At 35.7% G+C, this 13,501-nt stretch overlaps 1 protein-coding gene across 2 annotated transcripts in view; it reads right to left on the bottom strand.

Annotated features, from left to right (window-relative positions):
- Positions 1 to 326: 326 nt before the first annotated feature.
- The window catches only part of RNF170 (ring finger protein 170), a 45,537-nt gene continuing 32,362 nt past the window's right edge, over positions 327 to 13,501 (bottom strand). For both annotated transcript variants that reach the window (XM_021681550.1, XM_021681549.1), the window contains exons 5-7: positions 11,414 to 11,487; positions 7,631 to 7,741; positions 327 to 3,173 (exon numbers count right to left, since the gene is read on the bottom strand). In XM_021681550.1, the coding sequence (XP_021537225.1) occupies positions 2,904 to 3,173; positions 7,631 to 7,741; positions 11,414 to 11,487 (455 nt within the window). In that variant the 3' untranslated portion in view covers positions 327 to 2,903. The remainder of the gene's footprint in view (positions 3,174 to 7,630; positions 7,742 to 11,413; positions 11,488 to 13,501) is intronic.

Below are 13,501 nucleotides of genomic sequence, written 5' to 3' on the forward strand. Positions count from 1 at the left end.
AAGTCATCGCAACAATTATACTGAACACTATTTCAGGAGTTCTGAATTTTATTTTATTTTATTTTATTTTTTAAAGATTTTATTTATTTGAGAGAGAGAGAATGAGAGACAGAGCACGAGCGGGAAGAGGGTCAGAGGGAGAAGCAGACCCCCTGCTGAGCAGGGAGCCCGATGTGGGACTCGATCCCGGGACTCCAGGATCATGACCTGAGCTGAAGGCAGTCGCTTAACCAACTGAGCCACCCAGGCGCCCAGGAGTTCTGAATTTTAAAGCAAAGAATATTAAACAGGAATATAACAGAAATTTTAAATTTTAGATATGTTGTTTTTATTCAAAAGAATAACTGCTTGACAACCTAAGTCACAAAGTTTGGACCAAACCACCAGTCCACTGAAACAGCCCTTTGAAGTTTGTATCCACACAGCCACAGGGACTGACAAAGTCCTTTCATCCCTTGTTGCTCTCAAATGCTGAGAATTGTAAGCTGAAACCACTGTTCTAGTGGACAGTGAGAATAATTGTTTCCACCATCTTGTTCCCCACAAGAGCTGCCCAAAGTTATCTTCTGCTCCTGGGGTTGGACCATCTGTTTTTGTGAAAGTTACATATTGCAGTTTACAAAAATCCAAATTGTTCCTTTGATTTATACTATCTAACTGAATCATAGAAGCATTACTATGCTTAAAACACTGATCGATTCTACTTGCTTTAAATACTTTCTCAGATCCCTTTCACGTTTATTATCAATGATCAGTAAAGATGACATAATAAGCAGGCCTAAAATTCTGAGATGTCCACATGTTCCCTTTTCAGTTTAATAAGACTTCACATTATTATATAGTGTTTTTGTATGTTACAGAAGTTGGTACAATACATCTCTACTGGGAAAATCTTAGAAGGAATTCCAAATATTACAGTAAAACTGTAACTAGAAAAGCGACACGTGAAGCAGAATACATGCAGAGAAAATTAAATCCTTTCAAAAAAATGACATTGCTGTAGCCCCACACCAAATTTGTAATTGGCGAAAAATACGTTTCTAGTCTGGTAAATGGTGGCATAGCAAAGTCCCAACTCATTAGCTTTTTAACTTGGTGACTGCAGCTGAAATGTTTTCTATGAATCATGCCACCATATTGGACATTTGATTTAGAAGTGTAGAATTAGGATTCATGAAATCTTGATACGTAATCTTTCTAGACCTCTTAGAATCACCTAAGTGATGCTACTCCAGTGTGTTTTGAGACTTCCCCCAAGGATTCCAGTTTCTCTCCTGCTTCCCCTCTTCATAATAACCTTCACATCTATTTGAACCCATACTAAGGAGTTTACTAAGAGTCTAATACCTGTTTAGTCACTTATTTGTGCATGGCTTCAGACCAAACTTTGACGTGTAACATATGGATTTCATCTATGAAAAGGAAGGCAGTGCCCTGCCTTCCTCACATAACTGTCCTAAGGATAAAAGGTCAAGTAGGTGAGAAATGCTTTAATTATAATGTGCTATATTTAAGCATTATTGTTTTCTCTATGACAAGCAACAGCTTTGTCCTACACCCAAATTAGAAAAGTTATTGATATTTCATTCAGCATCTCATTAATTGATGACTAATCTGATGAACTTTAGAGAACGTGATAGATTTGGGTTTTCTCTCCCTATCAATACCTAACAAGGTTCACTAATACATGAATGGATAGTATGACAGAGCCAACACTGACCCCTTGGCATCGATTGCCCTGCTGTCCAGTTCACAGATGAGCAGTACCAGCTGAGGGAGTTAGTTCATAACACTTGTGGTTTTGATTCTTCTAAAACAGAAAACTGCAGATGAGAGCATTAGGTACTTATGCTGTAGCCATCAAAAATAGCAAGATAACTTTCTTATTGAACTGCCTCAGACAACATTTGCTCATTTTGTATTAGACCGGAGGAATGTGGGCTATATGCTGCCATCTAGGGACAGTATTACAAAAGTTTTCTCACAAGAGAAAACAAAATTTGTCGTCCATTCTGTTGGTATAGCTCACCAGTAATTTCTCATCAAATTTAAATAGTGTTCCTATACCCCTCCCAAGGGTTTTGATGCTCATTGCCATGAAAATCTACTTTCCTCAGAAATTCATCAAACTACTATGTGTTTACAGTATCACAGAAATTCCTGAAAAAAATTTCCTTTTCCAAGTTACTTTTATATATTATTCCTATAAAAGGACCAGACTCTTCTTTAAATGTCACAACTGAGAAAATCATGTGTGCTGACTGCAGATAAATGTTTTGTACCTTGTTAATTCTTCTATTGATTAAGAAGTGTTTTATAAACCAGAACATGAAATCAAATTATAAACTTCAAGTTCCTTCTTTTACTTTTAGCTGATAGCAAAGAATTATATCAGGATAGAAAAGTATAACTGCTACAAGTGCATAAAACATAGCTAGCACTAAAAGACACATTGACTTTCCCCCAAAATTGTACATTTTACTGTAACAAAAATAATTAGATGCATCTCATAGCAATATATTATCATATAGGTACACACTAAGAAGGATAAATTGGATAAACTGTAAAACAATATCTTACTATACATCCAATTAATAATTTTTGGAAAAAGAAAAAGATATAAAATCATCCCTTTTTATATAATTCTATGTTTTTTTCCAGAGACTTTATAGACAACACAATCAAGATTTAATTGTAAATTATTATAATTCTATCCTTAACATTAGAACCTGTAATGTAAAAATTCCAGTCATATCTTGGTAGGCATTTGCCAAATGAAATCAAATGTTTGTCATACATGGTTTTAAGCTTGTACAATAATATTCAAATACTGTATACTGCCACGGGCCCTTCTGTCTGGTTTCACACATTAGCTGAAATATTTTTAGTAAACTCCCATTTTTTCACCTGTTTAGTCTCTGTGTTATCACTTCTCGATACATAATAGAGATGTAGATGAGCAACAAAAAGATGACAAAGAAATCATCTAGAAAGCCTAGAATTCCAAACAGGGCTTCAGGTACAAAATCTAGAGGTGATATAAGATAGAAAAAAGCTCCCATTAAACAAAGTATTATCCTGATGCGGAACATCCAGAAAAGGCCCCCGACTGAAAACATTTCCCTGAATGCATGCCTCAGTAAAGTGGGTAGATCCATAATTCTTTCCATAATCTGGTGGGGGAAGAACAAGATATGATTTGTCATCTAGTATGTCAGGTATCAATATAATTTTCTTACAATGTGCAAACTCAGTAAACATGAATTAAGGAATTTCACATATTTTCTAGTTAAGCATTTTATTTAAAAACAGATCTTTGATAACTAGGTTCTTCTAAAATAGATCTTACTGCAGATAACTGAAAAGCAACTAAAATGTCAACAAACTTAAAATACAGGATATAGTGAGGCAAAACTCAAGTTCTCTCTAATTTGAATTAGTAAAATAAACCAAATGAAGCACTTAGTGTATATAGGATTAGAGCTTGAGGCTTGAGCTGGGTCTGGGTTTAAACTCAAAGTCAATCTCTTAGTAGTCAGGTAACCTTGGGTAAAGTTGTTTAACCAAATTGAGATCGAGCAACAACTAACCAAGTTTGTGTCACAAGGACTATTAAGAACTAAAAGATACTGTATACAAAAGACCTTTATACATTGCCAGACAATATAGAAGTAGTATACATTAAAGACACATTAACTTGGATGACTTTGATAATCTAAGAATAGCAATGAAACGAAATGGACTCCTTCCTAGGATGTTTATTTGGCTTAGCTGGAGTTTAAGTGAATTACTAATTGCCAAAAGATTTTTGGAATGCCAGACCCTACCTTATGAAAATGATTATGTTTCTGAATATGTACAAAAACATCAATTACTAGGTTTTTACATAGTGAGCATAATTTTCACAGCCGAAAACAATTAAATTTTTGAAAATTGAGGCATTCAGAGAAATTGGAACCTTCACACATTATTGGTGGGAATGAACAGCCTCTTTGGAAACAGTTTGGCAGTTCTTCTAAATGTTAAACAGGGTTACCATAATATCCAGCAATTCCACAATGAGGCATATACCCAACAGGAATGAAAATATGACTCCACACAAAAACTGGTACACAAATATGAATGGAAGCATTATTCATAATAGCCAAAAAGTGTAAACAATTCAAATGCTCATCAACTGACGAATGGATAAACAAAATGTGATATATATCACTTGGCCATAAAAAGCAATGAAGTTATGATATATTTCACAACATGGATGAACCTTGAAAACACTATGCTAAGTGAAATAAGCCAGAGACAAAAGGCCATATATTATATGATCTCATTTCAATGAAATGATGAATATCCAGATTAGCCCAATCTATAGAGGCAGAAAGTAAATTAGTAGTTACCAAGGACTGGGGTGAATGAGAAGGGATGCCAAAGCTTTTGGGATGATGAAAATATTCTAAAATTGGATTATGACAATACCTAGATTATATTTACTCTGAATACACTATAGACCATTGAATTATATAAACAGGTTGCCCTTTATGATGTGTAAAATACATCTAAATAAAGCTGTTAACAAAAGAGTACTAATATCTATTTGTATAACCTTGAGCAAGTTAGTTTATCCTCTGCCTGCAAACTTTGCATTTGTTTTGTGTAGTCTGTTTGGACTATATGGTCCTGTGTAGTAATGAACTACCATGACTTCTCAACATAACTTCTTTCAAGATCTCATTTGTCAGGGGCTGGTAGATACAGAGAAACTGACCAGAGGAAGAAAGTCACTTCCTGTGGTTATTCCACTGGGCACAGTTCAGCTCTAATTAACAATCTGTGTAATTACAATATGTCCAAGTATGTATTTTGTTTGTTTCACGAGTGCCAAATAAGTAGAGAGGGAAGTGGAGACAAAAATGGGAAGAACTGAGCAAGTGATAAGGAAAGAGTTTTATAAACTCCACCAGATAGTCCTGTAAATCCTTTTTGGAAAACTGATCACAAAAAACCAAAATGGTCTTTTTAGAATCAGTTCCTATGTTAATTTTCTATTCTCTACTGGAGAAACTAACATTTAAAGCAAAACAGCAGCACAACTTTCACAAGTCTATGGTAAGTTGTTTTAAATATTCTAGGGACCAGCTAGTGTATCTTTTGAATACTTTTCTGTCCTTTATCAGAGCTGTTTGTTCACTTCTCATATCACTTATACAAGATTTATAATAAGTAGATAAGAAGTATGAAATGGGTTACTAAGAAATGTTTGTATATTAATCACAATCTTACTCCAACTTTGGATGAGGCAGAATATTACAGTAAGAGCTAAATGTCTCTATTACACTGTAATTTCATCACATACCGGACTCGTCAAATATCTGACACCTACCAAAAATTGAGCAACGATATGCTTCACACCTAAAAACAGGAATGAATATCTTAAAATGATTTTTTTTTCCTTAAGTTCAGTGGTAGGTCTTGAATTTGGAACATGTTGATTTTCAAAGAATCATCCTACAGATGACACTGGAGGATATGTAAAAAAAAAAAAAAAAATTGCTGGATGAAAAATAGCAGAAGAGGCCCCCAAATAACTGTGAAGGACAACAGTGATTGGATTAACTTTCTTTTTGTTTAAACATCTAGAAGATTTACCCGTTATCCACAAAAGCTGAAACTGTATGCCCTTAAATGTACATGACATCACGGTGTAAGAAATAGATGCAAGGAAGCACAAGAGTACACAAGTGTTTAATACTGAAGCATTTTAATAGCTTATATTCTTGGCTGAGAGTAGTAGTATCAATTCTTAACCATAACTCATTAATTTATTCAACAAATATCAAAGGCTTACTGTATCCCAGGCACTGAAATTGGTGATGAGAATATAGCAGTGGATATATAAATATAGTTCTTGCCCTCACGAAGCTTTTAGTCTACTGAGAGAAAGATAATGAACAAGATTTGAGTATGGTTTGTGACAAATCTACAAAGGAATGGTGCAGAGGACAGTGATAGAGAATACCTTAGTTGATCAGGGAAAGCCTCTCTTAGGAAGGTCTACTTAAGAACGACCTAAAGGATGAGAAGTCAGCCATGAGAAGAGCAGAGAGACAAGCATTCCTAATCGAGGGGTCATGTGTGAAGGCATTAAGATGGGAAGACTTGGAGTGTATTTTGAGAGCTGAAAAGCGGCTGGTGGAGGTGAAGCATTTTGGGTGAGGCTTGGGAGGGAGGCACCAGGTCATGTAGGGCCTTGTAAACACAGGAAGGAGTTGGAACATTATTCCAAACATTGGAAGTTTTAAAATACAAGAATATCACGGTCTTACTTATGTTTTCAAAATATTACTTGGGCTGCTATGCAGAGAAAAAAGTCACAGTGAAGAGGCCATTTGCAGTTATTATCCTAAGCAAGAGATGATGATGGCTTAGGCTAGTATGATGGCTACAGACACAGGACATTTTTATGAGCTAAAAATGACAGGATCTCCCAAAAGGAGAAAAGAAATGATACAACTTATTTATATATCAGATGAGGGGAATGAGGGAAAGGAAGAAATCAAAACAGCTGAGTAAGACAGAAAAGAATACACGGAGTTGAGGAGGGAAGCAATTCAATATTGTACATACCATGTTTGAGATGACTATGGAGCATCCAAGTGGAAATGTAAGCCAAGCACTTAGACATATGCTCTAGAGCTCAGAGGAGAGGTCTAGGCTTTCCATATAAATTTGTATTTACAATATTGATTTCTGAAGTACATACTTAGTCATGCACACACTTCTAGAATTCTTTTGTTAGATTTTGAAAAAAACTGGAATGAGCCAGTAAAATGTGACAGTTTTTAATCTATCACATGCCTTTTTTTGAGGGGAGGAGGTCAACTATTAAATTAATGTGTTCTTTAAAAATCAAATGCTTTTGAGTAACTAAAATGACATAACAAAAAAACCTCCCCAACACCTAGAGTTACTTCAAAGAGGAGGTCAGGGTAAATAAAAAAGTGGAAGACACAATTGTAAAACTCTCCAGAAGTTCTCAGTTATAAGTTTCTCATTGGATAATCCCTATTTTAGATTTGCACAGGAGCCGTGCTTGCTTCAGCAGCACATATACTAAGATTTGCACGGGAGTCAATAATTTCACATTTCCCTCCAATTTTTCTTTTTTTTTTTTTCTGGAATCTCTTTCATAAAGATTTATAATGCCTTTTTTTTTTTTTTAGATAGAAAACTGTAGTCCTTGGGAAAGCTGTAACTCAGTGATTGACAACAAGGATGAAGTTTATTTTATTTTATTTAAAGATTTATTTATTTATTTGAGAGCGAGAATGAGAGAGAGAGAGAAAGAGAGTACATGAGAGCGGAGAGGGTCAGAGGGAGAAGCAGACTCCCCGCTGAGCAAGGAACCCGATGCGGGACTCGATCCCGGACTCCAGGATCATGACCTGAGCCGAACGCAGTCGCCTAACCAACTAAGCCACCCAGGCGCCCCAACAAGGATGAAGTTTAAAACTTTACCCAACACACATAAACAATGAGACTTTTTATAGTCAAAGAATACTTGTTGGTTAATCTCACCTTACCAAAGAGAAGTATCATTATACTCTAACTTTGCACCTGCTATAACAATACTTACAGATCTGGGCTGCCCTGAGAATCTCCGGTTATAATCATTAATATCTTGGCGCAATGATACAACATCCTGAGACTGGTCATTTTCACCAAATACTGTTAGCAGTAAAGTCACCTGTATATTACAAAAAGAAAAAATTGTTATACCTTTCTGCAGCATTTTTTTTCATTTTGTGTTATTATTCAGTAGAATGAAAAAAGCTTCTAAATTTATATTTCACTCATTTTGGTTTTTTTTCACTCATTTCTTTTAATAAAGGCAACGTGGGGAGAAAAGTAAGTTATCATTGCCTTGTAATAAAATCCAATGCAAAATGTAATTTGAATTCCCATAAAATCAAATGGGTACCTCAACCAAACACTGGTTCTAATATTTTCCAGGTCACGCCAGGGATAGTCAGTAGTTCTCTGTTTGGGCTAACAAATATTTGAAGATATAAGAATGATGAGAAAATACTCAGGAGTGAAGTGACATAAAAATATATGTTTATCATTGTGAGAGCGAAATATTAGGGATTTCTTTTGTGATTAAAATCATTATTCTTCAACCTCACTGGTATTTGAAGTATCTTTGAATGCTACCAAACATAATACAGAGATTAAGTTATTGCAGGGACCCACTCTCAAGCACCCATCCCTACTATCATCAAAAAAGGTAATTCTTGATACTGATATATAATGTAATACTTTTAACCTGGTTTCCTCCATGGTAGAGATAAGGATACACAAATGTCCCAGGACCCATACTGAGGTCATCTGAAGATGACAGTATCTTGAAAAATAAGTACATTTTAAAATATATCAATGCCTATAGAAATAGTCACTGTACAAGGAGATAAAAATGGGAAGGAGCAGTGACACATTTAGGTTTAAATCATCTAGCTGTTTTTATCCTTCCTCAGCTCAGCTGTAAAACCTGGACTTCCCACTATGCAGATGCTTTCCAAACAGCCAAACAAAGGAGTGATGAAGAGCAGTAGGTGGTAGGGAAGCAGGTACAGCCTCTCTTCACAAAGTTGCTAATAAAAGTGCACCTTTCAATGACTAATAAGTGAGCACTTACTGTAGGCCAGGCACTGTGCTAAGTGCTACAAAGACCCCAAAACTGAAGACGTAGCCCTGCCCCCTGCTGACCACAACACCCAAGATAGAAGGGGAGGCAGATCTGTTATAAGGCGCTGGTGGTGGGGGTTATTATGACACTTGAGAATAAGGACTTCTGCCTCGGGTGCCCAGAAAGTGGAAACATAAGCTGGCCCTTGAAGTGCAGCTCGGGCCACTGGTATGTGAGCATATGCATTCAGGAAGAGAAGTGGTGAGCATGTTACAGTCAGAAGCAGCAATCTGTGCACTACAGTCAGTGACACAGGGTGGGGAACAGGGAGCGGCCACCTGTCCTACTTCCAGGAGGAATTATTCTCTAGTTAGGGAAACAAAAGCTATTATATAAAAACAATTTTATCTCTACCTTTCTAGATTCTAGCAATTTATGGGTGGTCAAAAGGAGATCACCTGCTAATACATACATACCCCATTGAAAAGCCATGGATGGAGCCAAGAAGAGGGGACAGGTGTGAACTAGTAATTCTTTACTGTGAGACCCATGGCCTGGTCTCAGTGTTGCCGGAAGATAGCTAAAGATTATGAGAGGTCGTACTGGCAAGTAAACTTCACCGTTGACTGACTTGTTTCACATAATCAAATCAGCCAGAGAGGCAGTACAAACAACAACAACAACAGAACACCCCCCCAAAACGATTTTCCTCCTGCCATGTAATACAAAGTCAAATGTAAAAGAGGCAGAATTTGGGAATGTAGAAGCAAGGGGGAAAGAAGATAAATCCCTGAACCTCCCTCTCTACACCAAAAAATGAGGCAGTGATGCAGGTAAGTGGATAGCCAGAACAAAAGTTGAAAGAATGTGTGTGTGTGTGTGTTTAACAATACATGCTATATGGTTTTATTCATATAAAGTCCAAAAATCACACAAAACTAGACAATAATCTTAGAGGTGCATGCTAAGGTAATACAGAAAATCAAAGAAATGCTTATCATAAAAGTCATTTATGGAGTAGCCTCTAGGAGAGGAAGGAGGGGGTGGAGATTTGGTCCTGAGGAGGCTTCTGGGGGCTGCTGGCCAGTTCCTATTTCTTCATCCGACTGGTGATTATCTAAGTGTTGCTTTGTGATAATTCAATGAGCAGTACTTCTATGTTTTGTGTGTTTTTCTGTAGGTCTGTTATAGTTTACAAAGAATTTTAGAAAAATTGTTGCCTCTTCTACCATTTTGTTTCATTTTTTGATCTCTGTGGGTTTTTGCCTTTACAAAATGTCCTGTTCTTTTAATGGGGTTGCAAAGAGTAGCTAAAGTAAATATATGTGTTCAATTTGATATCTTTACTTGAAAGCTCTCTATCCTTTCTAGACTTCACTTTGCACACTGGAAGACTTCCTAAAGAGATGCTGTCTTTTTACATTTCATAACTCATTATTAGAAAGGTAGGTATTTTTATTTAAATGAAAAACAAAATAAGTATACAGGAAATTATGAAAAAACTGTATACAACGGACAGAATGTTCTATTTTACTATATTTACTAATTAAAAAACTAAGAACTTCATTTTCTCAAATTTTTCAGTATTTTGTTTTTCCAGTTTGTCCAAGAAATTGAGAAAATCTGTGATGTTTCAGTCTTCAGTAAATGTTTATAAAAACTTATCATCTCCCTCCTGAAGTAGCTTCTATACTAACTAAAATAGTCTGATCTGCTCTGGATCATGTAATATGGATATGCCTCCAAAAGAGACATTAAAAAAATTATTATTCATCATATAAAGCCATCTAGACCCTCACTGGAGAAGGGCAGATTAAAAGTAAATTGAAAGGGAAAAACATTTTTTTATTTCAAAAGAAGTATATGTAGGGGAAATATTTGGTTAAGCCTGATTAGCTAGTTCAGTTATTCCTTTGCTAGTATTACAACAAAGACTTACTAGAATTTTTACCATTTTTAAATATAACTGAAGGATTTAGAAGGGAATTTCCCTTTTTTGCTGTCTTTAAGACGTTAAAAAAAATAATGGAGTAACATTATAGAAGCTTTGGATAAACAGAACTTCCCTAAGATCCAGCAATTGCACTAGTAGGTGTTTATCCAAAGAATACAAAAATACTAATGCAAAGGGATTCATGCACCCCAATGTTTAGCAGCATTATTTACAATAGCCAAATTATGGAACAGCTCCAGTGTCCATTGACTGATGAATGGAAAAAGAAGATGCGGTATGTGTATATAATGGAATATTACTGAGCCATAAAAAAGAATGAAATCTTGCCATTTGCAATGACATGGATGGACCTAGAATATTATGCTGAGCAAAATAAGTCAGTCAGAGAAAGACAAATACCCTAGGATCTCACTCATATGTGGAATTTAAGAAACAAAACAAGAAAAGGGAAAAAAAGAGAAAGAGAGGCAAAGAAAGAAACAGACTCTTAACTGTAGAGAACAAACTGATGGTTACCAGAGGGGAAGTGGGTTGGGGGGGGGTGAAATAGGTGATGGGGGATTAAGGAGCGTGCTTGTTGAGATAACCGCCAGATATTGTATGCAAGTGCTGATTCACTATATTGTACACCAGAAACTTATATTACACTATATGTTAACTAACTGAAATTTAAATAAAAACTTAAAAAAAAATCAAAACAATTCAAAAGTAGATATAGAAATGATAAAAATTTACAAAATGAACTAGCATAAATGATGCTTTCTGGATACAAACATTACCGTTTGTCTACAGATTGGACAACTGATTGCCCCAAGCCATGAACCATATCTCCAGTATGCAATAATGCAGGTACCTAATGAGGAAAAAAAAACATTAATACTGATGTTTTAAATTTTAAAACCCATGAATCCTCAGAAAGTTTCAAATATGTGAAATATTTTTATAGTATCATCTTATTTTAAAATATTTTTTATTTCATCCCTTAGGCAAATTCAAATCTAGTAACAATTCCCAGCCATTGAAAATATTTTTATTTAAACTATTAGTTAAGATACAGACATTTTTATACAATCCAAAGCAAGCATGCATTAACTGCTTCAATGCTGAGACTTAATAGAAATATTGCACTTATGTAAAATAAACATCATTGCAAATATGACAACCAACAAATCACAGTATAAATTTTCTGCTCCAAATTTGGTATATATGTTACAAAAACATCACTTCTATTTTTTTAAAGAATTTAGAAAGCCAAGTTACAGTGGTATAATAATAATTAAGTACCATGAACAAGGAACCAAAGAATACAAAGATTACAGGCTGTCTGACCTAATAAAGTTTATAATCCAGTTTAATAATTGAATCAACTTTTGTACTGGACGGATTTGTTCATGAGCAGCAAAACAGCTTAAAGGAAAAAGTTTATAGACCTCAAAAAGTGGCAGGTCATAATCTCTCTGAGTCTATTTGTAAAATGGGGTAACACTTCATAAGACTGCTGAAGAATTAAATAAAACAATAGGGGTTACAAATGCAAGTAAGATGAAGTCAGTTGCTACTATTATTCTTAGCTCACTATAAAGGAACAGAACTTAGTTCCATATATAGAACTAAGCTAAGGTGCTCTTGATATATATACTTGAACTACTATTCAGAGAAACACATTTCTGTTTATGGAGAAGTTGAATGACTGGTTTTTTAAATCTTTGAACCTAGAGACAGTAAATAAAAGTATCTAACAAGTACGGCAGGCTATCAGAAGCAATCTACCCAATTACCTCAGACCCAGAAACCAAGAACACAATACAGCCATCTTTCAATTGACTGGGCTATCCACTCAGTGAATTACCTAAGCCGGGGTTGGGAAATGGAGTTCACCTAGCCTGCCAAACCTCATTGATTCTTAACACCTGCCTGAAGTACTATGTTAAAGGATGGTTGAAGCCATATCTAGACTCGGAAAGAATGTCCAATTGATTAGGAATATCTACCAGGGCGCCCAGGTGGCTCAGATGGTTGAACATCTGCCTTCAGCTCGGCTCTGGTCATGGTCCCAGGGTCCTGGGATTGAGCCCCAGATCAAGCCCCGCATTGGGCTCCCTACTTGGCAGGGAGCCTGCTTCTCCCTCTCCTTCTACTGTTCCCCCTGCTTGTGCTCTCTTGCTCTCTCCGTCAAATAAATAAAATCTTAAAAAAAAAAAAAAAAAAAGAAAGAAAAAAGGTATATCTACCAGAGGTTTGAGAGGCGGAAAAGTACTGCTTTCTCTGATGGCCATTTAATTCTCTCTATCCGGTATTTCATGATTTTGCTGCTCATTAGCATTCCCAACAGATAAAGATGGACACTGAAATGAGTGGTTTATAACTTGTTAGCTAACTTAGGGAAAAACCTTAGGGAAGAGGATGAAATTAATGGATGATGCAATAATGGGATTGGTCAATACTTACTAAAGGAGCATAGGTATAGAAAACCCTGCATTGCATGATATGGATTTCAAATTATTTATATCCCTAGTAATTCTATACAAACTCAAACAACAGATACAAAGGGGGAAAAGAAACTTAAAGGATCATTGTATGCTACGTTTTAAATTGTCTTAAAATGGAAAATGGGTACATTTTGGGAGCAATTAGAAACCTATCTTGAATACAGCCACTGAAACAGAAAGAAATACTATAAATAAAACAACAGGTCTAGTGAATGGATAAATGTTAAGTAGAGAGTAGTCGTAGAAGCTACTAATCACATAGCAGAACTGACCACAGGGTTTGAAGCTACATTTAAAATCTGGCTCTTTCTTTTAGCAGCTGGGTAACCCTTTGTAGAATTTCTTAACTCAGCTTCAGTTTCCTCATATGTGGGATTC

This window comes from Neomonachus schauinslandi, chromosome 2 (assembly GCF_002201575.2).
Source record: "Neomonachus schauinslandi chromosome 2, ASM220157v2, whole genome shotgun sequence".
NCBI classification, from domain to species: domain Eukaryota; kingdom Metazoa; phylum Chordata; class Mammalia; order Carnivora; family Phocidae; genus Neomonachus; species Neomonachus schauinslandi.